This window comes from Lepidochelys olivacea (assembly GCF_965140295.1).
Source record: "Lepidochelys olivacea isolate rLepOli2 genome assembly, chromosome: 8".
Classification (NCBI taxonomy): domain Eukaryota; kingdom Metazoa; phylum Chordata; order Testudines; family Cheloniidae; genus Lepidochelys; species Lepidochelys olivacea.
This window is the reverse complement of record NC_140418.1, coordinates 14627009-14654518: the sequence shown is the minus strand read 5'-3', so window position 1 is coordinate 14654518 and position 27510 is coordinate 14627009. Positions and strand designations below refer to the sequence as shown.

General features: G+C 41.8%; 1 protein-coding gene across 11 annotated transcripts in view; it reads left to right on the top strand.

Moving 5' to 3' along the window:
* Positions 1-27510, top strand: part of ACSL6 (acyl-CoA synthetase long chain family member 6) — a 111790-nt gene that overhangs the window by 63447 nt on the left and 20833 nt on the right. For 5 of the 11 annotated variants that reach the window (XM_084636205.1, XM_084636202.1, XM_084636209.1 and 2 more), the window contains 10 exons: positions 1256-1370; positions 4447-4511; positions 5301-5399; positions 5536-5635; positions 7309-7487; positions 7870-7902; positions 12820-12871; positions 19788-19861; positions 24098-24310; positions 27089-27223. In XM_084636205.1, coding sequence (XP_084492331.1) covers positions 1256-1370; positions 4447-4511; positions 5301-5399; positions 5536-5635; positions 7309-7487; positions 7870-7902; positions 12820-12871; positions 19788-19861; positions 24098-24310; positions 27089-27223 — 1065 coding nt within the window. The remainder of the gene's footprint in view (positions 1-1255; positions 1371-4446; positions 4512-5300; positions 5400-5535; positions 5636-7308; positions 7488-7869; positions 7903-12819; positions 12872-19787; positions 19862-24097; positions 24311-27088; positions 27224-27510) is intronic. The other 6 variants (XM_084636211.1, XM_084636207.1, XM_084636203.1 and 3 more) reach the window with 3 other exon arrangements.

Sequence of the window (27510 nt, the reverse complement as noted above, 5' to 3'; positions counted from 1 at the left end):
ATTTTTTTAAAATAAATTATGTCCTGAAAGCCTTCAATTCTTCATTTTTAAAAGTAGCATCCTTATAGGAGAGCAAAGCTAGGCTGAAACCCACCAAAGAGAGGATGGAAAAAAAATAATAAAACTAAAAAATGTCAAATCAGTTTTAATCAAACTCTGTTTAAAGCAAAGAAAGACATGGAATGGAAATTTGCTCCCTATCATGAAAAACCAGGAGATTTCTCTGTGAAGAGTGGGAGGTGTAAGGGAGATTCAATGCAATTTGAGGGGCTTTGTTGTCTAGTCTGTTCCTTCTATATCAGCCTAAAATATTTCCATGAATGTAGGAACTATTTAAATGATTTTTGAGACTAGAAACATTAGTCTCTAATTTCAATCTGTGAATAAAACCGACAGCTGCTCTAAATGATGAGCATGTAAAGATTCTTGTTCCATGTACTAGGAGAGAGTAAGAAAGCTATACAATCATCTAGAGCAGTGCTACTCAAAGTGGCGGTCCGCGGACCTGCGTGCACATTGGAAAAAAAATTGCCAGTCCCCCACATCAGATCTAGAGCCTTGGAGGGAAGGAATGGGCTAAATCCTTGGGGCATGGCTAGAGAGCAAAATCAGTGGTGAAGCTGGTGCAAGTGCATTAGTATCTCTGGGCAAACACAAAAACCCAGTAGCCTAACTAGTCAGTAGGCTTGGGGCTCAGTTGTTGTTTTCCTTGGTTTTTACTTACAGAACTGCATTTATGAGTGAAGAATAAATGTGCTTACAAAGTGAATCACATAGGCTGTGTTTTGTGTTTCATTTTATAAAGCCCTTATGGCTTGTCTTGTCTTTTTTATTTTTTACAGAAACAGAACAGCAGGAATTTTTTTGGTGGGTTAAGGAAAATCATAACAAACCCGCCTGTCTGACTTTTATACAGTTTTAGACAAAAGCAAATATTCATGTCAAGGCTAACACCGGAATATAATTCAATATGTTTTCCCACAAAAAATATTAGAGCACTTGTAATTTGGAGGCTAATCCATCATGCAGGTTATAATATAAGCTTAAGGCAGGTTCATGATTAAATTCTCTCTGCCTCTAGGTTTATGAGGCCAGCTTGCCTGATCCTGCATTTTATGCTCAGGCTGTCATGGCCTAAGTACTGCACTATGGGACCAGGTTCCGAAGATGTGTGCTGGGTTTGTTTGGTTTTTTTAGTCTCTCTCTTTCCAAAGGTTCTGATCCGATCATTATATGTTGTTTTTGGTTTCCATAGGGCTGGGATGGAGCTCGGCGGTCCGTGATAGGTGACAGCCCAGAATTATTATCTAACTACTATGATGATGTAAGGACAATGTATGAAGTATTTAGAAGGGGATTTAACATATCTGGTAAGTGATGAGGATATGTAAATATCATTGTATTGACTAAAACCCCACTGGGCTTCAATGCTGCTATCTCAGCGCTGGTCAGAGCATCGAATTGGGTCTGATGTCCTTGGAGAAAACAGCTGTACAGATTGGGGCTTAATCCCACTCCCAGTGAAGTCAATAAGAGGTCTGCTGTTGACCAAGATTGGGCCTTGCTGGCTAGGGAAACAACCGGTCCAAAAAAATGTGGGCCTGTAGGAGTTTTGAGTGAAGAAGTGAAGCAAATTCAGGCCACAATCAGCTTCTTAACTGCAGAAACCAGCATACAGCCATGGAAGAGCTTCACAGGCTACAGCAAGCATGGAAGCCATGGTATTTTTACTGAAGTGGGGCGTGTGGGTGAAACTCAAAAGTGGCAAAATGGCTGAGGCCCCTAAATCCCATTGGCTTTCATAAACACTTCAATCCCTTTGGCACTTTAGAAGATGTTATCTTACGGCCATCATTTTTAATCTTGGGTGCCTAAATTCAGATTTAAGCACCTGAATAAGTAGTTTGGCTTCCAGAGCTGCTGAGCACCTTCCAATCCCCTGGCAATGATCGTGGAGTTCCACATACAGAGGGCTTGCATCTGACCCTGCTTGGGTAAATGGCAGAAATTTTGCAAGGTTCCATCTGCATAACTTAGCAAATAAACTACACCCCTTCCACCACTGATCTTTCTCAGTTGACCTACATCTGACACACTTCACTGTAAAAAGTGCTGTTTTAATTGTCTAGGGATAAAACAGTGGCTACAGGGAACAGAAAGCAGGAATGATATATTTATCTTGCAGTAATTAAACTAAAGGGAGCAAGCAATAAATCTCTCTCTGGCCTAGGTTGATACTAATTTTGTAGCTTGAAATGTCCTCAAGAAAGCATCATGTTAGTGCTATTAAAAATTACAGTTGACACAAACCCTGCCAACGGGTGGTTTAGATGGATAGAATTATTAAGCATTTTTTGTCTGCATTCCTTTATTTGAACTGTGATTTTGGAATGGCAGGACTGGTCCAGTGGATAGGACACTAGGAGCCAGGAGCAGGGGAGAGTCTGAGTAGCTCCAAGATTATGACTCTTAAAGGATGCCTTTGTCACCCTTCTAAGTATCAGCTTTTCCTATCAGAGCCTTGCAAGAGCACAAAAGGAGTGGGGAGGAGGAAAGTACCTGAAAAGTACCTTGGACCTTTTATTAATGAGGACTTTCCAAACACAGGTCCTGATAAGATGGGGTTTTTGAGTCTGAGAGCTCTTGAACTGGAAGCTGTGAATTTCAGAGTCCTAATGCCAGAGTCCTAACGCAGCCTGAATTCTTAAATTCTGTTTCCCCATCTTTATATAAATAAACTGGTCTTGACACCTTTTTGTTCTTTATTATTGCACCTGAAGTTTAAGGTGAAAAATCTTAAAAATGTAACTACATGAATAATGTTTGAACTGATAAGCTGAGGAAAAGAGGAACAGGAACAGGGGTGAAAGAGAGGGAGGCGAAGAGGATGTAATGTATGGGACTAAGTGAAAGGAATGCATGCAAGTACAGGTTCTAGTCAGAGCCCTGTGATCTGCACAGTGGAATTTGCCTCAGAGTCTGTCTCATGTTGCAGAATTGGGCCTTGGAATCTAAGCACTAATGTCAAGAAAAAAGGTTTCTAGCTTTCATGGTTATGGGGTTGGCGGGGGGGGGACCTTCCAAACTTGAACCAAGTATAAACCAGCATAGCGATGCCTGCCTGAGTCTGCAGACAGCCTGAAACAATAGCTTTGAGAGGTGTGTGCGATCTTGCCCTCATCTCTGTGAGATGTTAACTTTGAAACCTAATGATGACAGTTTAAATGGCAACATTGGTAACTGATCATTTAGCAGGAACACCCGGTAAATGAGTCCCACAGTCCTCAACTGCCTCCCACACCTTCCCAGATGCCAAAAGCTCCCACTATGTCTTTCCCAGCTGCCAAACCTCTCAGCCTTGACCGCTTTTACAAAGCAGTTATAGGTTTTCAATACAAAATTTTGCAGTACATTGAAAATTAAATGTACAGGCAGAGTAAATTTAATTACATTCAGTATAAAATTAAATTACACCTGGAATACTGTATCGGTTCTACATTAAATGCAGTAAAACCCTCCATATTTAACATGTATTTGAAGCTTTCTGAGCATTTCCTGTCTGGTACCCTGAAGTGTGTCATTATTTATTATTATTTGCATTTCCATAGCCCCTAGGACCCCTAGTTATGGACCAGGACCCTTTGTGCTAGGTACTGTGGAAACAGAACAAAAAGACCTGCCCCAAAAAGCTCACAATCTGAGTATCTAGGCTCCTGGCCACCGATTTAATGGGGCCCTTGCTGTGATCCTTTTTGGACTTGAACAAAACACATGAGCTTTGTTCTCAAATGGTTGGTGTTTTAATGCCACCAGAACCCTCAACAGAATAACTGCTGTATATGATGCAGTTTGTTCTTCGGTGATGAGGCACATGTAAGTACTTCAGTGGACAGGTGGGTTATGTGTGGTGAGGTATGGGAAGAAAGGCAATTTAACATTCCAAGTATTGCTGTCCCCTTTTCCACAGTGAGACACTTATGTTCTCCACTCCTCTCCCAGAGAAGTGAATTTTTATTAGGAATAATTTTTATTTCCTAGAGCTTCAATGAAAGGGCAGTCAGATCTGTGGGAGGTGACATTTAGGGTGGGAGGTGACATTTAGGATGAAAGGCATTGTCAGATAATAATGTTCACGCTGTCTTAAGGAAAAGCTGGTTTAACAGGGCACTGGGCCTGTTCAGTGTCACCACCACCTCTGCAATTTTGAATGAAGGCTCAAAATGGTCCATAACCCAGTGCACCATTATACAGGGCTGTCTTCCTTTTTAATCTGGCAGCACTCTGTGTGAACTCTGCCTCAGAGAAACATGGATTGACCTTGATAATAACAATGGGTGTAACTTTTAGAGCAACCTCCTACTGTTAAGGTGCTCAGGGTCCTAGAATTCATGAGCACTTGGCTCTAAGACCCCCCCCATAATTTTGTAATCTGTTTATTTTGTTTAGAGAATGGCCCCTGTCTAGGATTCAGAAAGCCCAAGCAGCCTTACCAATGGTTGTCGTATAAAGAGGTGAGGTTATCATGAATCTTTCTTTCACCAAGAATTCTTATCCTTTCTGTCTAAACGTAGCTGTTTTTAAAAGAAACCTCTAGTGCTATCCTGGAGAGCGGGGGGATCATGTATTATTTTACCACTTTCAATTACCTGCTTGTTTTCATTTGAGTCAGGATCCTCCAAGATGCTGCACACCTTCTTCTGGCAGCTGCTATAAGCACTCTTCACTTCCATGGAGCTGTCTCAGCACTTAACAGGATTGGGAGCTTAGTGTTGACTAGTAGTGGTACTGATTTACAGAGCATCTTTCGCAAGCCAAATTTGGAGAATTACAAACTTGTATCCTGATGGCTTCACTCATGGAAGTAGTTCCACTGACTTCAGTGGGCATACGTGTGTGTAAGGTGTACAGATTTGATCAAATGTGATTACTTTGCCTCACTCACCACTGTTATGCAGCCACTTCTGGGTGGAGCAGCCGTGTAATAGCACTCAAAGTATTATGCACACTGAAATAAATAAACTACTGATTAGCTCTAAGACCAGAAATAAAGAGCATCAAAACAATTTCACGTGGTGGGGGAGTTTTAAGTACGCAGAATTTAATTGCTCAAGTTGGAATTTAGCCAGGGCTCTAGAGTGAATGCCAAAAGTGTCATGAGTTCCTTAATGGTTACAGGAGACCAGAGTCTGTTTTATGTGTTATCCAACAAACTAATATTAGAGCCCACCACTGTAGATTAGGTTTAATTTGTGTCTGCTGCTTACATTCCTCTCTCTTATCCATTTTTCTCCCACTTTTAGGTCTTTGAAAGAGCAGAAGCTTTAGGATCAGGGTTACTCCAACAGGGATGTAAACAAACAAGTCAGTTTATTGGGATCTTTGCACAAAATCGTCCAGAGGTGAGATGTTGCTGTAACCTCATGCAGTATTAACAATATTCTTGAGTTTTGATCTCACTTTAAATTTTAAACTCATTAAGTGTTTTAATCACTCCTCATCCCTTACCCCTTTTCTCTTTGTAACATCTCCTTCCAGTGGATCATTTCTGAGCTGGGTTGTTATACCTATTCTATGGTGGTGGTCCCCCTGTATGACACATTGGGCCATGGAGCCATTCGTTACATTATCAACACAGGTAAAAACAGACATGCATAAATATCATTGAGGTTTTCAGAAAATCATTTTTGCTATGCAGAATGACTGATTTCTCTTCAGCTTTCCTAAAGGCAGATGCTTTGTCTCAGTGAATCGTTTTGGCTGGAAGTAACCTGAGCTGGGTTATATAGTATATCTCTATGTATCATGGCAGGATCGGCTTTATTATTCTGAAATTATCCCTAATGGATAAACTTTGTATATTTGCAGCCATGCATCGTCTTGCAGCTTGTTCTATTGCTGAACTTAGTGTAGTGTTTATAAGTTTTCCCTTATACATTTTTTCTGTAACAACATTAGCCAATTACTACATATTTTGTTCCAATGACAAGAGCTAACAATTAATCTATCATTTAGTAACCTCACTTTATGCATGTATTTTATTTTGAACATTATGGGTCTTGAGCCTTAACATTGCACCCGTCTTACTGGGATTTCTGCCTGGCAGGGTAAATTCTATTATGTAATAGACTTCCCCAAAAAAATGAGACTCTCTCTCCCTACAAATAGAATTTTAAAGTTCTAGGGTCCCAATCCTGCAAAGCACTTAAGCACATGCTTAACTTTAAGCATCGGAGCCAATGGGACAACTCACAAGCTTAAAGTTAAGCCCCTTCTTCAAACTTTGCAAGATCAGGGTTCAGGACCGTAAGAGCAAAATATAAAGACTTTTATAAAGTCTTTTATAAAGGCTCAAAAACTGAGCACAAGGCTGTACAATTGTTTTGCAGGGACTGGTCTGAGCCATAATAATGCAAAAGCAGGGCTGATTTTTAGTGGCATCTAACTTTATAACCCATATGAAAATGAGAATCCTGAATACACACTGCTTTCTCAGAAGGAAGGTTTTTGTGCTATAATCACTTCCCTCAAGACTTCTGGACACTCGTTTGATGTATATTTTTAAAGAATGGGCCAGATCCTCTGAGGATGCAAACTGTCGATTTACAATTAATCGCGGACACAAGTTGAGGATGTATTTCTTTCTTTTTTTTAAATGTCCTTTCTCTTTTTATGCCCTTTCTTTCCACTGCATCTTACATGTTGTACAGATGGCCAATTCCAATTGAGGACAGCGAGAGCTTTTTTTATTGACTTCTGTGGGACCAGGGTTTGGCCCAGTGTGCATTTCAATTTGGCTCAAGGAGAGCTTGGCTGTTATTTCTGTGGCTGCAGGATAGCTCAGGCTCATAACAGCAACCAGGCACTGACAAGATCATTCCAGTGAGAAGAATTATCTCAGTGCTACTATCTGTTCTTTTATCATTTTGGCTTTGAGTTTCTAACAACCACTTCATACCATTCAGGGTTGGGGTTTTTTTTGGGGTGGGAGATTCAGTTTTAATATTTTTAATTGAATCCTAAAATAATTGTAGCTGTCGGTTTGATGCACTTTGTGCTACAAACAAATATTTGCCTTACCACTCATTCAATTTCAGATACAGTAGTGTGCTCTGTTCAGTGTTGATTTATGGTGACTAGGGTTAAATATTAAAATGTACTTGTTTCCTAAGAGAAAATATATATTATATTCCAAGCTCTCACGGTATAAATATAAGATGACTGTCAAAGACTGATTAGCAGAGATTACTGTGAAGGTGCAGCTAGTGTTAAATTTAAGTTAAAAAAAATTATTTTGTTTTTGTTTTTTAGCTGATATTTCCACAATAATCTGTGACAAACCAGAAAAAGCCAGAATCCTCCTGGATCACGTGGAGAAAAGAGAAATGCCAAGCTTAAAGTCTATTATTCTGATGGACCCTTTTGAGAAGGACCTAAAGGAAAGAGGGCAAAGATGTGGTGTTCAGGTCCAATCCATGCAGGAAGTAGAGGTGAAGTTCCTATCCCTCTTGTTTAATGTTAGACTCAGAAATAATCAGCTCAGATATTATTTGATGAAATCCAGGAGATGGATGTTCAGTTAAAGCAAGAAGCTGCTTCTCATGAATAAAGTTACATTATTATTAGTAGGCACATTGATCAGCTACTTTTTCTCTTTTATGCTGGATTCTTTTGTTTTATGTATTTTTCTCAGAGGTTTTACTGCAACTAAACTTTGTTCTAAACCGGATCCTGTAGAGATGTCAGGGCAGGATTTTCCTGCTCTTCTTTCTCCCTTTCTGTCTCCAGCTTCCTCGGTCATTTGCAGTTTATTAACAAGCACGTTAATCTGCATATGTTAGAATGGAAATGATTTTGTTAATATTCTTTCAGGCTTGTGGCCGTGAGAGTCGGCATGTCCCTGTGGTGAGTCCAATCATTCTTTTCTCCAACCTTTAATTGCGTGTAGTTACTTTAAACAAATTTCACAAATGAAAGAGAGAATAATTTGCCAGAGTGTGCACACCAACCCTGCACTGTGTTTGCATGTTCATTAAATGTAGTGTCTGGTATATTCCTCAGCAGGAGGTGACTGACAATGAAGGATCCTAAAGATGCTCCATTATCTTCTACTAATGGTCTGAGTAGTGGATCTCATTTGCTGAAATGTATGTTGTTTGCTTCATAAATTATATCCCCTGAATCCTTAATTAGAACTTCAGGACATAAACCCAAGGAAGCAATAATAGAGGATGAGACTCTACAGTGTTCTTTAAAGAGCTTTGTGAATGCTAAGTGTGAGAATAAGTAGGACAAATTAAACGAACCATCTTCAAAAAACTGCTAAACAAAATTCCTGACTTTAGAATAGATTTCAGACTACATGAATTTAATAGTGTCATTTATGAAAGGCAAATGAGCTACAAGTCAACAATAAGACAGTATAAAAACAACGTAATAATAATTAATGGCTCCAGTTAAGACATCTCGATTGCCAGTCAGAAAAAAACAGGAAACATCTCAGACTAGATTCCTATAGGTTCATCTGGGTCCACATACAAACCCAATCCCTAACCCTAGTTTGAGAGCTCCATCCATCCCCAATCCTAATCCTTGTTCACATCTGCTAACTGGTCCCATCCTTAACTCTTGCCCCAGCCTGCTAACAAGCCTGAATCCTAACTCAAACCCTAATCAGAATATGGACCCACCTACTATCCCAGGGGTCAGCAACCTTCAGCACATGGTCCATCAAGGTAATCCGCTGGCAGGCCGCGAGACACTTTGTTTGCATTGACCGTCCACAGGCATGGCCCCCCGCAACTTCCAGTGGCTGCAGTTCACCGTTCCCAGCCAATGGGAGCTGCAGGAAGCGGTGGCCAGCACGTCCCTGTGGCCTGCAGCTTCCTGCAGCTCTCGTTGGCCGGGAATGGCGAACTGCGGCCACTGGGAGCTGCAGGGGGCCATGCCTGTGGACAGTCAATGTAAACAAAATATCTGGCAGCCTGCCAGTGGATTACTGATGGGCCGCATGCTGAAGGTTGCTGACCCCTGTATTATCCCAACAATAACACTAGACAAAGCTCTTCAGCCTGCCCTCTATCCTAACCTAACTGATGCCTGTCAACTGGCATGAACTCGTAACCTTCACCTGCAGTGTGATCCTACGCCATGAACCTCAGGACACTGACCCACCTCAATCTTCTGTCTCACTTTTGCCCACCAAATAGCTCCAGACATAAGGTTGGGGCTAGTAGGAAGTCATGGGTTATGGTAAACATAAAGGAGTGAGCTAGCATTAGGAATTAAATGTGGATTAATGTTAGGGGAGAGATGGCTTTTTTATTGCAAATCTCATATATGGTGATTTTAATAAAGCCTCAGATCCTGGAGTCATGTTATTTCATAAGAATCTCCATTTTCCTTTTTGGGGGGGAAGTAAATTTTAGCCTGATTGAGAGAAAAGCTTGAAAACATGTCCTGAGTGAATCCTAACGGTTTAAACCCCAGCCGCAAATAAAAACCACACTCTTTTAAAAATTATAATCCCAGGATTTTTAACCCAATCTCAAGATTTTTGGAGCCTGATTTTACACAAATGAGGTTCAAATGCTGGCCTGGGCTGGATATGTGGGCACAGATGAGGGTTCTAGTCAGAACCAGCACGTGGACCCAGACGACAGTTAGGAGTAGAGCAGCAACAGGGCTCTGAGTAGGACTGGGCGTGATGGGAATGGGAGGGCAGGCTATGATAATAGTAAAGGCTTGTGGGGAGGCCCAGGCTAGGGCTGGGGCTGCCAGGGGGCCCTGGGCTAAAGTTAGGCAGCACAGTCTAACTATCCAAGTACAGTCTCTTGTGATGTACTCAGCTTGCTATCCAGTGCTCCTGCCCTTGCTACCACAGCTATGTTGCTATCTTTAGTGAGCTACCTTGATCAAAGCTTGTTTGGGGCTAGTAGTATGGTTGAATATTATGGTTGGGCCTTCTTGCTTTTCCTAGGCAGGGCTAGTGATGGTGTGTGCTAATGGCTTCTGACCAGAGTTAGGCTTGAGGCTGGTTGACATTCTGTTTTTAGAGTTTGTGCCTTTGGGCCATCCTGGCTTTTGATGGTTATAGATGCTGAGGTTGAGACATTTGATGTTGGTTTAGCTGGCCAGTTCTGGCTGTGATAGGGTTCAGATGTGTTGGCCAGAAAAATCTACCTTTGGGTCTGAGGCTGGCTTGTTAGCTTTGATTAGGTAGGGTGCATCCCAGTTGGCTAGTTTGGAATAAGTTTAGCATTGGGGCTGGGTGACTGCCTCAGGCTAAGTTTGTGGCTGGAAATGAATATTCTAGGTTCATTTTTAAAAAGCATTTTCTCTTTGAAAAACCTTTTGTGAGGGAAAAAATTTCAAGTGACTCTACTGTTGACTTCACTCGGTTTGGATTGGGCCCTAAGCACCTTTCACTAGAGAAGAGACTATTTATGAGGTGTGCACAATGCAATCCAATGGTTTCCTGTTAGCACTGCCCCTTTCATTCTTCCACCGTTTTAGAGCTGGACTTGGATTGGTCAATCTGTCATGTTCGTTTACTACATTCTAAAGCAAAGAACAGAATTACAGATGGGGCTGTTATTAGTTTTGTGGAGTTAAAAAAAACTGTGGTGGACATTAAGGGTCCATACCTTCAATCCTTACTCAGGCAAACTCCTTGTGGTCATTAACTCAGAAGTCATTAACTCAGCCCTGAAGTCATTAACTCAGACTTTGTGGTTTGCATATGGACATCTCTAAATCTTGTAATAATAAAAGACAAGTTACTGTTATCTGAGAATTACTTCCTCTCTCTATTTCAGTGGAGACTTGTGATGTATTTGAGGATAAGGGATAACTTTCATTCTTTTATGAGAGTGGCCCTTTACAGCAGAGTCTAGTGGTCAAAACCCATAGCCCTTTATTAGTTGTATCCCCGAATCCTTTTATCTTCCCGTTTCTCTTCCTACTTTATTTTGTTCTTGTATGATTTCTGAGCACTCAGTCCTACAAATCAGACTAAGAGCTAGTACTCTAATGTAATCTCTAGTAGCAGAACTCCCTTTTATTCACCTCCTGTCCTTGTTTCCAAGACAATCTCCCCACAAGGAAAACATATCCTGACTGCACTGAAACCCTCTATTTCCCTGACACTACCATTTAAAGTGCTCAGCATACTGTCATTAGCCATACTAGGAATCAAAGGGCTTTGTTTGTACTACAGCGAGGGGTGTTCTCACAGAGTAAAAATGGGACAGGTCCTGCAAACACTTACACATGTACATTTGTTTTAGAGGTCTACCCTATTGAACTTCCTACACTGTAAGACTGGACCCTAAAACAGCAGTTCCAGAATTACAGAAGAATAGGATTCATGTGCCGACACAAGTCACCTTCATGGTCTTGGTGACACTGTGTCTAATTTTACACTCCACAGCACGTCAACTCACAGTAAATGTTCCTTAGGAAACAAAACAATAACCAGAAAAGACAAATCACAATGGGTGGCCACGGCACAGTCATGAGTTATCTTCTGATCAAATGAAAGATGACGTGCCTCATCCCTGCAGAGCCAGCTATGTGTAGCCGGATTCAATTCTAATATTAAGTATAATATTTAAATGGTAATTAGCAAAGTTTACCCGATGCGTATGAGTGGATTCCTCCACTACCGCCACCTTTGGAGACTTCTTGGGGTTTCTGTAACTGAAAAATGCACCATGGCAGCGCCAGTCAAGAGCATTTTGAAAGCTGTTGAATTAGGTATGGTTTTACTAAGAATGACTGTGGTACTGCTGGGTGCACTCACGGCCAATTATGCAAAAGAGGCCTGTAATTTTGGGTGTGTTACTTTTTGGTGGCCCAACTTGACACACACAGGGCTTGATCTTCATAGCTGCTGAGCACTCACCGATCTTATTGACTTCAATTGCAGATAGCAGCACTCAGCAGTGAAAGTTAGGCCCAACATGTCTCAAACTGGACTTCCAAAAACTAAGGCCCCCAAACATTTAAACATATTAACTACATTGTCAGATTAAGGCTGGATGCATGGTAGACAGAAACCTGACTTCCAAATACTTTACAGGTAAAAATGCTGAGTTTAATTTCCTACAGTCTTATTATTTGTTACTTGCATGTATTTGGTGCTTGTGGCTATTTGTGCAAATGCTGGTACCTTCCAAAAATGTCCCTAATTTTTAGAATGAATGAGCATTCAGCCAGAAATTAGAACAATATTTGTTGTTGTTCTTAATAAAAAGTTTATCATCCAGTTAGGGACCAGAAAAAATGCCATGTGACTTAGAGAACCCAACACATGACATGAATAACAAATAGAAAATATCTGTTTTCAAACTCATCATCTATATATTATTCATCCCAACTGTGAGACACTCATGAATAACAAATACAGATGAAGAAAATCAGGATCTGTTAGCAAATAATGTCCTAATCCCCAAAGGGGCCAAATGCTTAAATATTATTTTTAACAAGGAGTTCAAACAGCTGTCATGCAGAAGCTTGAGGACTGTGGTTTTCTTTCATTAGGGAATATAGCATATTATAAGTAGGCAAGAATCTTGCATGATGGACTCGTTACACTAAAGCACACTCCTTTAACGCACTTAAACCTAGGGGAAAAGAAGGAAACTAGACCAAATGGATAAACGTACCAGAGGAAGAATTACACTATGTGTTTTTGAAAACTCCAGGAAAAAATCGAAAGGACAGGGTTGAGATATTATTGGTTCAATAAAGAAGTGAGCACAAAGGCTAATGATGCTAACCTGTGACTCTATAATTTCCTTTTTCTTTGTGTATTTCTAGCCTCCTCGACCAGAAGATCTGTCAATTGTCTGTTTTACTAGTGGCACTACAGGTAACAGAACAGACATTTTAATCGAAATACATTACATTAGACTACCAAAATCAATCTGAATACAGCTCACCATGTATAAACACAATCTAGCTCTGGCATATATAGAACAATGGTATTTGTTTTATGTCTATTAAGTGTGTGTGTGTTATATCCAAATATATATAAAATTATAATCAAATAAAAAACTTAGACTACACTGGTATAAAAATGCAGAAAAATTATTTTTTGTAACTCCTTAAATAATATATTTTGGCAATATGATTTTCCAAGTGTATGAAAATGTACTCTGTGTGTATCTGTTGGATTTTTTAAAAAATTTCTCTCTGCAGATGTAAAAAAAAAAGAGCATAACTGATACTTATTCCCAGTATCCACCATGACATAAAAGCATAACACTTCAAAATAGAAAAGCAAAAATAGAAACCTAGAGCTAATCCTCTTCCAAGAGTTCTTCAAGCATCAATCCAAATTCATATTGCAGCATGCAGCAGTTATCTGTGGATTAGGAACACATTCCAGAAATGCACTTTAGTCCTGAAATACTGATTAAAATACCACTCTTTTGTCCACATCTGTCATAGAATCATAGAATATCAGGGTTGGAAGGGACCCCAGGAGCTCATCTAGTCCAACCCCCTGCTCAACGCAGGACCAATCCTCAACTAAACCATCCCAGCCAGGGTTTTGTCAAGCCTGACCTTAAAAACTCTAAGGAAAGAGATTCTACCACCTCCCTAGGTAACCCATTCCAGTGCTTCACCACCCTCCTAGCGAAAACGTTTTTCCTAATATCCAACCTAAACCTCCCCCACTGCAACTTGAGACCATTACTCCTTGTTCTGTCATCTGCTACCACTGAGAACAGCCTAGATCCATCCTCTTTGAAATCCCCTTTCAGGTAGTTGAAAGCAGCTATCAAATCCCCCCTCATTTCTTTTCTTCTGCAGACTAAACAATCCCAGTTCCCTCAGCCTCTCCTCATAAGTCATGTGCTCCAGCCCCCTAATCATTTTTGTTGCCCTCTGCTGGACTCTTTCCAATTTTTTCACATCCTTCTTGTTGTGTGGGGCCCCAAACTGGACACAGTACTCCAGATGAGGCCTCACCAATGCCGAATAGAGGGGAATGATCACGTCCCTCAATCTGCTGGCAATGCCCCGACTTATACAGCCCAAAATGCCATTAGCCTTCTTGGCAACAAGGGCACACTGTTGACTCATATCCAGCTTCTCGTCCACTGAAACCTCTAGGTCCTTTTCTGCAGAACTGCTGCCTAGCCACTCGGTCCCTAATCTGTAGCAGTGCATGGGATTCTTCTGTCCTAAGTGCAGGACTCTGCCCTCGTCCTTGTTGAACCTCATCAGATTTCTTTTGGCCCAATCTTCTAATTTGTCTAGGTCCCTCTGTATCCTATCCCTACCCTCCAGCGTATCTACCACTCCTCCCAGTTTAGTGTCGTCTGCAAACTTGCTGAGGGTGCAATCCACACCATCCTCCAGATCATTAATGAAGATATTGAACAAACTGGCCCCAGGACTAACCCTTGGGGCACTCCACTTGATACCGGCTGCCAACTAGACATGGAGTCATTGATCACTATCCGTTGAGCCTGATGATCTAGCCAGCTTTCTATCCATCATATAGTCCATTCATCCAGCCCCTACTTCTTTAACTGTCTGTTCTTGGGGTTGTCTATCACTCTGTACTACCCACTAGTGTCCTCAAAATGGCTTCCTTTGTGGTAGCCAAGCAAGAGTCAACAACTGAAACTGAACGGCCTTGTTCTGAGTTACCTTCCAAGAACAGAATTGTCTATTGCTTGATAAGCACAGAATGTAGGCAGCACAAGAGTCTAGGCTGTGACCTGCCATCTACTGGGGAGAATGTGTATTGCAGAATAGGTAAATGTGTTTATCAGTTCCAAATACAGTATTTAATGCTGCAAGTCTATTAAAAGCATCTTTTCCTCTGCATCATATATGTTTTACTGTGGGAAGTTATACCTGAAGTGTTCTGCGTTGCAGAGAATGCAAACCAATGAACGAAGGGAGGTTTTTTTGTTCCATTAAGAACTTTATAATGAGTGTCCTTTATAAAGTAAAGAGTGACCATGGTATGGAATAAATGCCTCACGGTGGTGTACATTCTAAATATTGGACAAACCACGGCAAAGTCACTATAACTGTCAGGTATTTGCTTTTAGTTTAATGGCATCCACCGTACATATATGAGTCCCAGAGGCTAGCCTGACAGACTAGTGGTAAAATGACACACTACGATGGTAGGCAATAGAACACAGCAATCACAGAGCCTTTGCTGTGTTCTGGGCTGAGAATGTTGTGGACACAGTCTGCTCAGCCTGCATGGGGGATGAAATCATTTCACTTCTCAGCCGCGAGCCCCTGGGCAACTCAGGTTCTGCACTCACATTGTGTGCACAGAGCTGTGTCCAGAACTCCTTGTCCAGACACTAAACACATCCTCTAGGAGTTGGGACAGCAACTGAAGGAAGAACTGTAGGATCCTCCATGTTCAGAGAGGATGTTTATTAGTAAACTCAGGAGTGGATTTTAATTTTTGTATATGATTCATAGGATCAGACATACAAAATGCCTTCACAGAAGGAAGAGAGAGGTTGACTCTGAGATGTTTGGACTCACCTTCATTTTTTTTTTCCTGATTTGTCAACACAACTCCTAACTGCGCATGAGGCAATGGTTGTTGCTAAGAGTGGAAATGTACATGAAACATTTTTATGCAACTCTGTGTACTGACTGCTCTGAAAAAACACCCTTCAGTTTTTCAAGTACAGACCAGTGACTAATCTTCCAAGGAAACCTATCTCCAGCAGAGCCAATTGGATGTTGATGAAGGCTTTCCATGGTTCAGCAGAATTCACCAGTAACTCATGGATCCTAACTTGGTATAAGCAGTAGGGTGACCAGACAGCAAGTGTGAAAAATCGGGAGAGGGGGTGGGGGGTAATAGGAGCCTATATAAGAAAAAGTCCCAGAAATCAGGACTGTCCCTATAAAATCAGGACATCTGGGCACCCTAATAAGCCGCCATTTACAGGCTCAGAAATGACACTGGATGGGAAGTGTCATATAAGAAGTGGCAGACAAGCTCCTCACTGAAGTGACACCTGAAGACTGTCATATTCTGGTTATTGATTAACTGCCCGGAATCACTTACCATTGTTGATACTCCTCAGTTGTGCATCTGTGTCCATGTGCTGTGCTATCTTGAGGATATTTTGTGCTGTCATCTCTGTGAAGCAAATTCAAGTAGAGGATACTTTAATGATGAGTACTGGTTGATCACAGGATGACTATGAGCCGCCAATGTGATATGGTCGTGAAAAAAGCTAATGCAGTCTTGGGATGCATTAGGAGAGGTATTTCCAGGAGGGATAAGGAGGTCTTAGTACCGTTATACAAGGCAGTGGTGAGGCCTCACCTGGAATACTGTGTGCAGTTCTGGTCTCCCAATATAAGAAGGATGAATTCAAACTGGAACAGGTACAGAGAAGGGCTACTAGGATGATCCGAGGAATGGAAAACTTGTCTTATGAAAGAAGACTCAAGGAGCTTGGCTTGTTTAGCCTAACTAAAAGAAGGTTGAGGGGAGATATGATTGCTCCCTCTAGATATATCAGAGGGATAAATACCAGAGAGGGAGAGGAATTATTTAAACTCAGTACCAATGTGGACACAAGAACAAATGGATATAATCTGGCTACCAGGAAATTTAGACTAGAAATTAGACGAAGGTTTCTAACCATCAGAGGAGTGAAGTTTTGGAACAGCCTTCCAAGGGAAGCAGTGGGGGCAAAAGATCTATCTGGCTTTAAGATTAAACTCGATAAGTTTATGGAGGAGATGGTATGATGGGATAACATGGTTTTGGTAATTAAATATTCATGGTAAATAGGCCCAATGGCCTGTGATGGGATATTAGATGGGGTGGGATCTGAGTTACCCAGGAAAGAATTTTCTGTACTATCTGGCTGATGAATCTTGCCCATATGCTCAGAGTTTAGCTGATTGCCATATTTGGGGTCGGGAAGGAATTTTCCTCCAGGGCAGATTGGAAGAGGCCCTGGAGGTTTTTCGCCTTCCTCTGGGGCACGGGTCACTTGCTGGAGGATTCTCTGCTCCTTGAAGTCTTTAAACCATGATTTGAGGACTTCAATAGCACAGACATAGGTGAGAGGTTTTTTGCAGGAGTGGTGGGTGAAATTCTGTGGCCTGTGTTGTGCAGGAGGTCAGACTAGATGATCATAATGGTCCCTTCTGACCTAAATATCTATGAATCTATGAATGACTTAAAAATAAAGGGGGGAAAAGCTATATCACTAATATGCTGTTGTTCCATCCAGGATGGGTTCTGGGAAAGGACTTGTAGCAAAGGGAACTCTGTTTGCCTGGACATTCTGTCAAATAGTCCCAGGCTTCTGGTGATTAAGGTTATGAAAACTGGTGCTCTTCTCTGATGTGTATAGTGTCACAAATACTCTGGGACACTGAATTCAGCTGTTATTCACATAGAAAAAATGGGAGGAAGGAAGGGATATATTTACCGAATTTCCTATTTGCAGTGGTGATGATGATGGTTTGAGCAAACGGAGCAGATGTTCTGGATTATCTGAATATGCAATGAAAATCTTCATGGACCGAATAAGTGAATTCAAGTGTTGAAAGAAACTAAGAATCTATCTCATTTCCCAGGATGTCTGAAGATTTCTCGCTGGGTACTGAAAGAAAAACACTTAATTGATATAGTTGGGGGTATATATTCTAGGATGCATTTCAGCGAGGTAATCAAACTAAGGAAGAGTATCCAATAATTGTTTTGAAGAAAAATTCACGGGGGCAGGTTTCTCTTGCTGGTCTGAACAAGAAATGGATGAGTGGACTGGTGCATTCACAAGTTTCTCCTGAAGTCAACTCTGTGGAAGTACAGCTACCCTCTGAATTGTACAGGCTGATTTGAGAAAAATTTTTTTGGCAAGACACACAATGTAAGACGAGCAGTTTCTTGGTCTCCTATGCACATCTACTTTTTAGCTTGGCTCACAGAATTCTCTTTCTGTCTGGATTCCCATGCCTGTGAGGCTGCCTTTTCCCCCACCCATGAATATATTCGTACTTTATAAGAAAACCTGCCTTATCAAGCAAGCATCTGACAGTCTGCGTGTAGCACTGAAACTTGCTGGTGGCAGAATGGTTAGCTCTCTCCCTGACTATGGGTTATGAAACAGAATGGCATGCATGTACGTTACACCAAAATAGTACAACATTTTAGAACTCTTTCTATGTAATATAGTAACTTTGCCAATTTTTTGGTAAAAATTTTTTGGTTTTAAAGATGGGATTAAAGTGCTTGGAACACTGTTTAAAGACATGTTCTAAAATACTCTACATGTTATAAATGTCCAGTTCATTCCAATAAATATGTTCAGTGGCAAATGTTTGTGTTCAGGGTTCACTTAATTCGTCTGAATGTTGTGTGAATTTGGTGTTCATGCAATGAAGGGAGAACGAAGAGAACACGCGTTGTGCAGTCTTGTCCATGAGGCTCTAACTGAGCTCAACACCCCTGCTGTTCCTGGGCAGTAACTGCTGATAGTGCTGACCTGTGCAGCGTCTTTGTGATCTGAAGAAGTATCCACAGAGGGAGTGGCATGGTACCTGCAAAGTTTGTGAACTGAAGAGGAATTGAAGCCCAGTCCCTAAAAGATAGCCTGATACATTAACTTCCAAGCCACTGAGACCCCTTCTAAATGCCAGGGGCATAATTCATTTATCTAGGGAGCAAATTCTGCCTGGACGTATAGTTTGGGCAGGCCCATTTACTTCAGTGGGATTCAACATGGCATGGTTTGATTCATCATGCACCTGTTATATGACAAACTGCTCCATCTACTTTTTGTTAAAGAATGAAGGCTTCTTTGAGGGCCAGTTCCACCCAGCCCGTCCCAGGAAGTACAATACAGTGGCTCAGTCTGATTTTAAAACTAATCTACTTACCATTTATGGAGGGGAAATACGGCCCCCTTCTGACAATTTACTCACACTGAGTAGCAACTTACTCTGTGACTAGTCCCTTTTAAGAGTGATGAAGAGGGTTGGTGCTGAAGCAAAGGAAGATATGTCAAGTCCTAGTCACTAGCACTTCGAGGTCGGGAGTCCCTTTATTCCTCCTGACCATGGTCCTGCGAATGGATCGATGCTAGGTGTTTTCTATTATTTACATGCTCAGAAGTATTTAATGTTCTGTGCTGACTGTGTCCTATTTGCCTAGGGGTAAGAAGTGCTGCAGTTTTATCTGTGGCCCTGTGTGTTACCCAGTAATCTCTACACTTTGGTGTATTGAGAGGTGTGAACATCAGAAACGTTATTCAAATGGCCATGAAGAAGCCAAAACTCAGAATAGAGAAGACAGTGGTGCTAATGTCAGTGAACTGCCAAAGAAACCTTCAAGTTAAGAGCTCATTCTTAGCCAAAATCTCGGTGACTGGTCTGTGTGTCAAATGGTATCTTGAGCAGCTGCAAACAGAGAAGAAAACCTTCAGTTAAAACATGCTATGCTTATTTTACAGTAATACTTTATAAAAAGTTGCATATCATTCTTAAATCCTCTGATTCAATGGCTGATTCACAGTATCTGGCCCAGAGAATGGGCAATAAAATCATGTTATTGGTCTTCTGTGTGTTTATATTGAACATGTATATATTATATCTTTGTATATTTTATTGCATAGAAACAACTCATTTGTGAAAATTGCTATTTTAGAATTCAGGAAGGGACACTGAAAAGAATTTTAACATCTCCAGGTCTTAGAAGCCTTTGAAAATTTACTACAGGGTCTTTTATTAATGCTGTTTCTTTTTTCTTTTTTTTTTCTTTTCAGGGAACCCCAAAGGTGCTATGCTGACTCACAGGAATATGATTGCTGATTTGGCAGGCTTTCTGAAAGTGACAGAGGTGAATACCTTGATCTAGAGAGTGTTACCGCATCCTTTGACTTTTTCAGTTTGAATTTTTGGGTTATTTCAGATCTATCAAAGATGTGGAAATATGCTCAAGGAGATAAGTGAAATCTCACTCTTGGGGCCCAAGTCATTGAAATGGGAGCAAGGTTAAGCCCTTAGTGGTGAATGACAGTAGATTTTCCCCCTCAACTACGGCACATGCATTTGGGGCCTGCTCCTGCGAGATGCTGACTGCTTTTAGGGAGCACCCTCAACTCTCATTAAGTCAATGAGTTGATCTTGCAATACTGGGCCCCTGGTCAAGGCCAAAGAACCCAGTAAAATTGTGACTCGTGCTTAGAACTTAAAAAATGACGACAAGCTTCCCAGGGATGCCCATACAATAAACCAACCCCTAGAGAAAATTAATTTCCCACATGTTCGTTATTTGTTTGCTAGCCATCGTTCTGCACACAATGTATATAACGTATATTATAACCTATGCAACATATTTTAAATATTACAAAAATCGTTTTATTTATATTAAAACACAACTTGTTACATCCTGTATTTTGAGTATGATATATGTGACACTGTGTAACATAATTTTTAAAAAATAGATAACTGGCCAGTTTTTATATGGTGCAGTACATTTAAAACATGCATTTGGAGACCATACTTCCTATATGGGAAACAGCATTGCTGAAGCACAGATTAATCATGTTAATAGACTGCTAATAATTAAGTGGTGGAAAGAATCTACTGGTACACCGTAAAAGGTCCATTGGCTGAACTATTACAGTTAAAGAAACAATGTACTGTTAACACACCCACCTGTTTCCTGGCTTGAATCTGTAAAGGTTCCCGGGTGTAAATCCCAGTCCTGCAAATACTCATGCATGTGATGAGAGTAATCCCACTGAACTTGTTTAAGTATCTGCAGGATTGGGGCCTCATTAATGATCACCATAAAGTGTCAATGGGACCGTTGACAGTAGTAAGAACTAAGAGCTTGACCCTGCAAGATACTGAGCACCCTCAAGTTCAAGGGAGTTTGAGGCTATTCTGAATTTTGCAGAATCAAGCCCCAAAGGCCTGATACAATGTCCATTGCAGGAAATAGGATTTTTTCCATTGATTTCAAAGGGTATTGGTTCAAGACCTCAGACTGCCATTAATAGGGTTGCTAACTTTCTAACTGCACAAAACTGAACACCCTTGCTCTGCCCCTACCTTGCCCATTCTCTGAGGCCCCACCCCCACTTACTCCATCCCCGCCCTGTCGCTCGCTGTCCTGCACTCTCACTCTCTCGCTCATTTTTACCAGGCTGGGGCAGGGGGTTGCAGTGCAGGGGAGGGTGAGGGCTTCTGGGGGGGACGGCCTAGAAATGAGGGGTTCAGGATATGGGAGGGGGCTCCGGGCTGGGTCAGGGGATTGGGTGTGTGCTCAGGGGTGTGGCCAGGGAGGAGGGGTTTGGGGTACAGGAGAGGGCTCTGGGCTGGGGGGGGGGTGGAGCCGAGGAGTTTGAAGTGTGGGAAGGGGCTCCAGGCTGAGATAGGAGGTTGGGGTGTGGGAGGGGGGTACTGGCTCTGGGCTGGGGGTGCAGGTTCTGCGGTGGGGCCAGAAACCAGGAGTTCAAGGTGCGGGAGGGGGTGTGGGCTTCTGGAGGGAGTTTGGGTATGGGAGGGCACTCAGGGCTGGGGCAGTTGTGTGGGAGGGGGTGTGGCTCCAGGAGGGAGTTTGGGTGTGGGAGGGGGCTTAGGGCTGGGGCAGGGGAGGGGATGCGGTGTGCAGGCTCCGGGAGGGAGAGTGTGTGCGGGAGGGAGCTTAGGGTTGCAGGCTGGGCCAGGGGATTGGGTGCGGGCTCTGGGGTGGGGCCAGGGATGAGGGGTGCAGGAGGGGGCTCGGGGCTGGGGGTTGAGCTGAGGGGTTCAGCGTGTGGGAGGGAGCTCCAGGCTGGAGCAGGGGGTTGGAATGCAGGAGGGGGTGCAGGTTCCAGGCAGTGCTTAGTTTCGGGGGCTCCATGGAAGCGGTGACATGTTCCTTGGCTCCTAGGGTTAGGCGCGGCTCAGTGCGGTGAGTGCTGCCTTCGCGTGCAGGCACCGCCCCCCGCAGCTCCCATTGGCTGCATTTTACAAATGAACTGACTTTTTCTTTTATTTTTCTAAAAAGTGTTTGTCAAATGCCAAGGAAAGGCACTTCCACAGCAGCCAAGTGTTTACCCTGGAACAAGCCTGATCATATTTGCCAAATATAAAATAAAATACAGTCGTTGGTTTTGGGGAGAAAAAACAAAGATTTTCATTTTTTGAAAAATATTGCATCAAAGGCACAAAATATTTCCTTTTTAGCAAAACTGGAAAAATATGACTTTTTCTTCAGTGATGAGACTGGTTTTTCGCAGCTGTACGTATGGATAAGGAGACCAGTTTGAAGAAACACTTGCGGGTAGACTAGCAGATCTCAGTACCTTAGTTTCCTGTACACAAGAGAATATTCAGGCTGCTGTATAAAAGAACAGGTGAAAAAAAGACCCTGAAAACACTAAATTCTTATCACACCTGACCTCAGGCGGTGACAGGAAAACCTGCCCCAAAGAGAGTCAATCTCAATATTCCTTTCCATGGGAAAGCAACTAAGGCGCTTCTGTTACACGCCATTATTTTGTACCTTGTGTTGACATATACAGCAGAGTAATGGGAGTGCAAAGTGGATGTGAAACGATACCATTGTGATTGAGCAAGGTTTTAAACCCCCTTTGCCCTGTGTACAAGGTGCAGCGTAATGGATAATCAAGCCATCAGTTTCTGTAATCGTTGTAATATGGCTATCCCTACACCTTGGGGAACTGTTTTATGTAGAGAAGTTTCTTTTTTGTTTTTTAGCTTTCCTTGTGTTGTATGGAATATGTGAGGCTAAGGGCCTTTGTTAAATTACAGTCCAATAAGACACAATACGAAATCTTAGCAAACCAAACAGTTTTTTTTCTTTTTATAATTTATTCAGCCTCTTTCTTCCCCCACATCTGTCTCTGGGGCACCGATAACGTAGATGCTTAAAACTGGAAGAAACACTAACCAAAACAAATTAATTTTTGCAGCTCAGTAATCCAACATATTATTCTGACTAAAATCAATAATTAACCTCTGCAAAAAATCTGGCATCTTTCAATCTAACGGCCTGAATTTGCACTTGGATCTGCACAAGTGGCCCTTGTGCTTCTGCAGAGCTCCACTAACTTCAGGGGGGATGCACATGGGCTAAAGGGGCCGTCTGTTTGAATCCAGTTGCAGGATCAGGGTTGTAATTAGGAGGAAAGAACCCATCTCTGTACACGATTAAACTTTTGATACAAATTTTCTGCTTAATAAGCCCAAATCTTCAAACCTAGACATCATGGCTAGGAGCCAGACTGTCAGCTGTGTTAAGCTCACTCCACACTGGCAGAGTGGCACAAAACAACTTTAAAGCTACCCTAATGGGACATCTTGAAGATCCCACCAAGATGGAGGAATGCTGGCCTAGTGTAAAGCTGGGGTAGCCAGCTTTATGCAATCCCCCTGCTAACCCTTGGTTCAGGGGCATGTAAGGGTCGGATGGATGAAGAAAAAGGTATTCCAGGAGCAAAAGAAAGTTCAAAATAGAACAGAAAGTATTCCACCAATCCCCAGCCAGCAGAGCAGCCCTGGGGCACCATTCAAACTTATCTCGGGGGCCATTTTGGCCCCTGGCAGTCCCAGTATTGACAGAGCTCTTCCCTACCTCGGCTGCACTGAGCCTGAGGGGAAGTGTGAATGTGTACTCCGTGCAGCTGAGCACTGTGCCGTAATAGTTAAATTCTGAATCTGGGCACTTGAAATGCCAGACACCCATTTTGAGGCAAATGCCAATTTGAGTGTGCAAATCTTTATTTGATCACCTCACTTTAAAAGCCTATGTAGGAAAATTTGTTCCTCGGTGTCAGCAACTGTCTGCAGTATGAGCTTGATAAATACACTTTTGCAGCGGGGAGAGTTCTCCATTGCTCTCTATGTACATCCTTGCACTCTTTACTACTCCTGCTAACTTAGCTTCATTGATGTTGTGGCCTAACGCTTCGCTTCGTATGCTGCTCTCTTTCTCTCTCTCTCGATAATCTTTACCCTTTTGCTCCTCTAGTGCCTTTTTCTTTTTATTATTTTATGACTCTCTTGTTGTCTTCCTGTCAGTGTTTCTTTCCTTTCTGTCTCCCATGCCCTTCACCTGCAGAAAGTGATCTTTCCGAGACAGGACGATGTGCTCATCTCCTTCCTGCCTCTGGCTCACATGTTTGAAAGAGTTATACAGGTAAGAAACCTGTCTGAACTAACTAGGCCTTGTGGGGCTCCTTGTGTTTTCTTCCAGAGTCAGTGGGCTCCTTCTTGTGAGGATGTATACATTTCCTATTTGCCTTTAGCACACATATTTGAGAAAATGGTACAGGTAAGGTCATGGGGTCAGTGGAAGTCCTCTGTTTCCACACTAAAAAATAACGAAATAAAATTGTAAACACGGCAAAATACTCCACAATATACTGGAGAGCTCAAACAGATTGTACTCCAAAATTTTCATGGGTGCAGATTCTGATCTCATTTGCACAGGTAAATCTGGGGCAACTCTAATAGAGTCTCTGGAGTGTAACTGAGATTAGAAAATGGCACGTGCAGAAATAATTATGTTTTGGAGGCAAAAGATATCTATTATTTTGGGAGGGCAGCTTTTCAAAGTATTATAGAACCAGCAATCATGGTGGTTAAAATAATACTGCACGTATTCTTTATCAACTCCACTCTTTTTATGGTGTCAGATTTGCAGAAACTGAAAAGCAGGAAAAAACCCCACAGTGGTGACACATGCAGTCTTCCTGGCAGATCAGTGTATAATGCACAATAAGTGGAAGCCATCATCTCTTGGAAATAATGACAAGTAGAAGTACTGACTCATGCCAGCCCATATAAGTGACTTCACTTTCTTTCCAAATAAGGCAGATGATAGCTGCCGGTCTGAAAATCCATGAACTAGAGATTGGATCTGGATTCAGTTCTGACTCAAATTTCCCAAAACGTAGCGGGGGCTCAGATTCTGTGGTCAGATTTGGACGTACGCCATGTTTTTTGGATCAGAATCTGAACCCAAGCTTTCCCAAAGTTTTTTGCTTTTTTTTTGTGTGTTTTTGGGTGGGATTTTAGATTTGGAGTGCTGCTTTGGGCCTAACTCTAATAACAGCTAAACCAGACTTAAATTACTGTTTGCCATGTTAAGAAACCTGCAGGCTCCTGGGATTACTCTTTAAACCTCAGTATCTCGACTACTTACTTTTTTTAAGTGCTCCCTGTGCATATACAGTGACTATTTTTTCCATATGGATCTTTAATTATTTAGCCAGGAACCTGCTGCACATGTGAAGTACAGTATGTGGATAGGACAGGGTGATATTTCTTAAACCCACAAGCTTCTATTGGTTAAATTCCTATGGTTTTATAGTCAGTACCTGGAGAGTAAGTATTAACCATGTTGTTGTAGCCGTGCTGATCTCAGGATATTAAAGAGAGAAGGTAGGTGAGGTAATACCTTTGATTGAACCAACTTCTCTTGATGAGAGACAAGCTTATGCAGAGCTCTTAAATGTGGTATAGCTGCATAAATCCCATTAACTCAGTAGGAGTTATACGGCTACTCCCTCATGGCTTTGGAAATGTAAGATTTAAGATGGGGGAGGATTTTCACAGGCACATAAGAGAGTTTAGGTGGTCAACTCCCAATGACTTCCAATGGGAGTTGAGTGCCTATTCCTTATTGTCCTTTGTGTCCTGAAAATTTCCCCTCCATGCCAACAAAAATCCAGCAATTTCAGAGATAAATAAAACTGGTCACTCACTGATACCTAAATACTACAGGGCTCTGATATTAGATACTGCGTTTTTTTCAAAGCCTAAAATGTACAGGGGGAGTTAAGAATTAACTCTCCACACTTGACTCAGAATATCCTTGATTGCTAGCCAGTAATTTCATTTTAAATATGCTCTAAGGTTTTTTACAAAGGAATGCTTCTTTTCACCAAAATAAGAGTGTGCAAATAACTGTGTATATGGTATGTGACACAGACTGGGAGCTCTTATTATTTTTACCTCTTTTCTCACTACCTGAAACTCCCTTTTTCCCCCCTGAGGCCCTCATGGCTCCACACTGCACCCAGACAAGGAATCTTTTGTAGGCCAGAAGACTCAGAACTGACTTAATGCTTGCATCCCAGGGCTGAGTAGATACCTTCACAGTGCTCTCAGCCTCCGCAACAGTGGAATGCATGCCCATGTGCTGGGAATCATAGTTGGATCTCCCATTTGCCATTGGGTTAACAACAGGTACATCCTCTCCTCAAAGGAAATGCATATTGGGTTATAGGATATTCTAACAGCTGCATGAAGATAGTCTCAGTAGGCATAAAAAGACATGAAGGAACCTCTGTTAATCACAAAAGGGCTAGCATAGAGATTTCATGAGGAATTATACATTAAAGACTAAATGTTTTCCTAGTCCCCAGCATCAAAGGTGAGTCTAAAGAAAATGGTGTCCAACAGAACATGGAATCACAGGCTGGTCAACCTAACATTCACCTCAATCTTGCCAGAATCCAGTAGAACCCCACAGCCATACAAAGAGCTGTCTGTGAAGTATGCTCCACTGAAAGACAGTTTGTCCCCAATCTGATGCAGTGGTCCTGGAGTGATCATGTAAGAGAACTGTGCAATCTGATTACATGACAACCTAGTAAAGAGATTTAATTGTGGAGTCAGAAAAGTTGCATAATGAGTCATATGGTAAAAATAAAAAAGCAGAAATTGGGAACTTAGGGTGGGAATTTCAAAAGTGGCTTAAAAGCTCAAGCCCCATTGAGTGCAATGGGACTTTGGGTTCCTAGGTTATTCAAGTGCTTTTGAAAATCGCACCTTTCAGCTTTGATTCCTTTTTCTCCCACAAATTGTGCTAAATTTTGTTTTCTAAACATGAATGCTAAGTAAAGAATCTATGATCAAGGTTCATACAAAATCAGTGTGTTTCTACCCAATTTACTATGTGGTTTAGTTGTTTTTTAAAAAAACCATTAGCCACAATTGTAAATAAAATTTCAGGAATGCGACTTTAAAACAGGGATGGGGTGCTTTGCCACAGTGATTAAATGCAAGGAAATAAGTATTCCGTTTCTCCCCCCGCCCATCACAGTCTATCATATATTGCCATGGGGGGCGAATTGGATTCTTTCAAGGAGATATCCGTCTCTTATCGGATGATATGAAAACATTGCGTCCAACCGTTTTCCCTGTTGTACCTCGATTATTAAATAGAATGTATGATAAGGTAAGTTTCATTTATTCTGTTTGTAGTAATAAAGTCAATAATTGTCTAGTAGTTAACTTAGAGACTTCCCTTAGGTTTGGCCTTTTCCCCTAACTCTCGTACACTTTTTGCCTCACTGCAAATACATTAGACCAGATCCTAGCTGGTGTAAATCTTCATAGCCTTTCTGAAGTCAATGGAGTTATGTCAGCTTATACCAGTTGAGGACCTGGCCCATTGTGTTTTAAAGTGAAATTCTGTGCATGTAGGTCCTGTTCCTGCTCCCACTACAGTCAATGGTGACATTC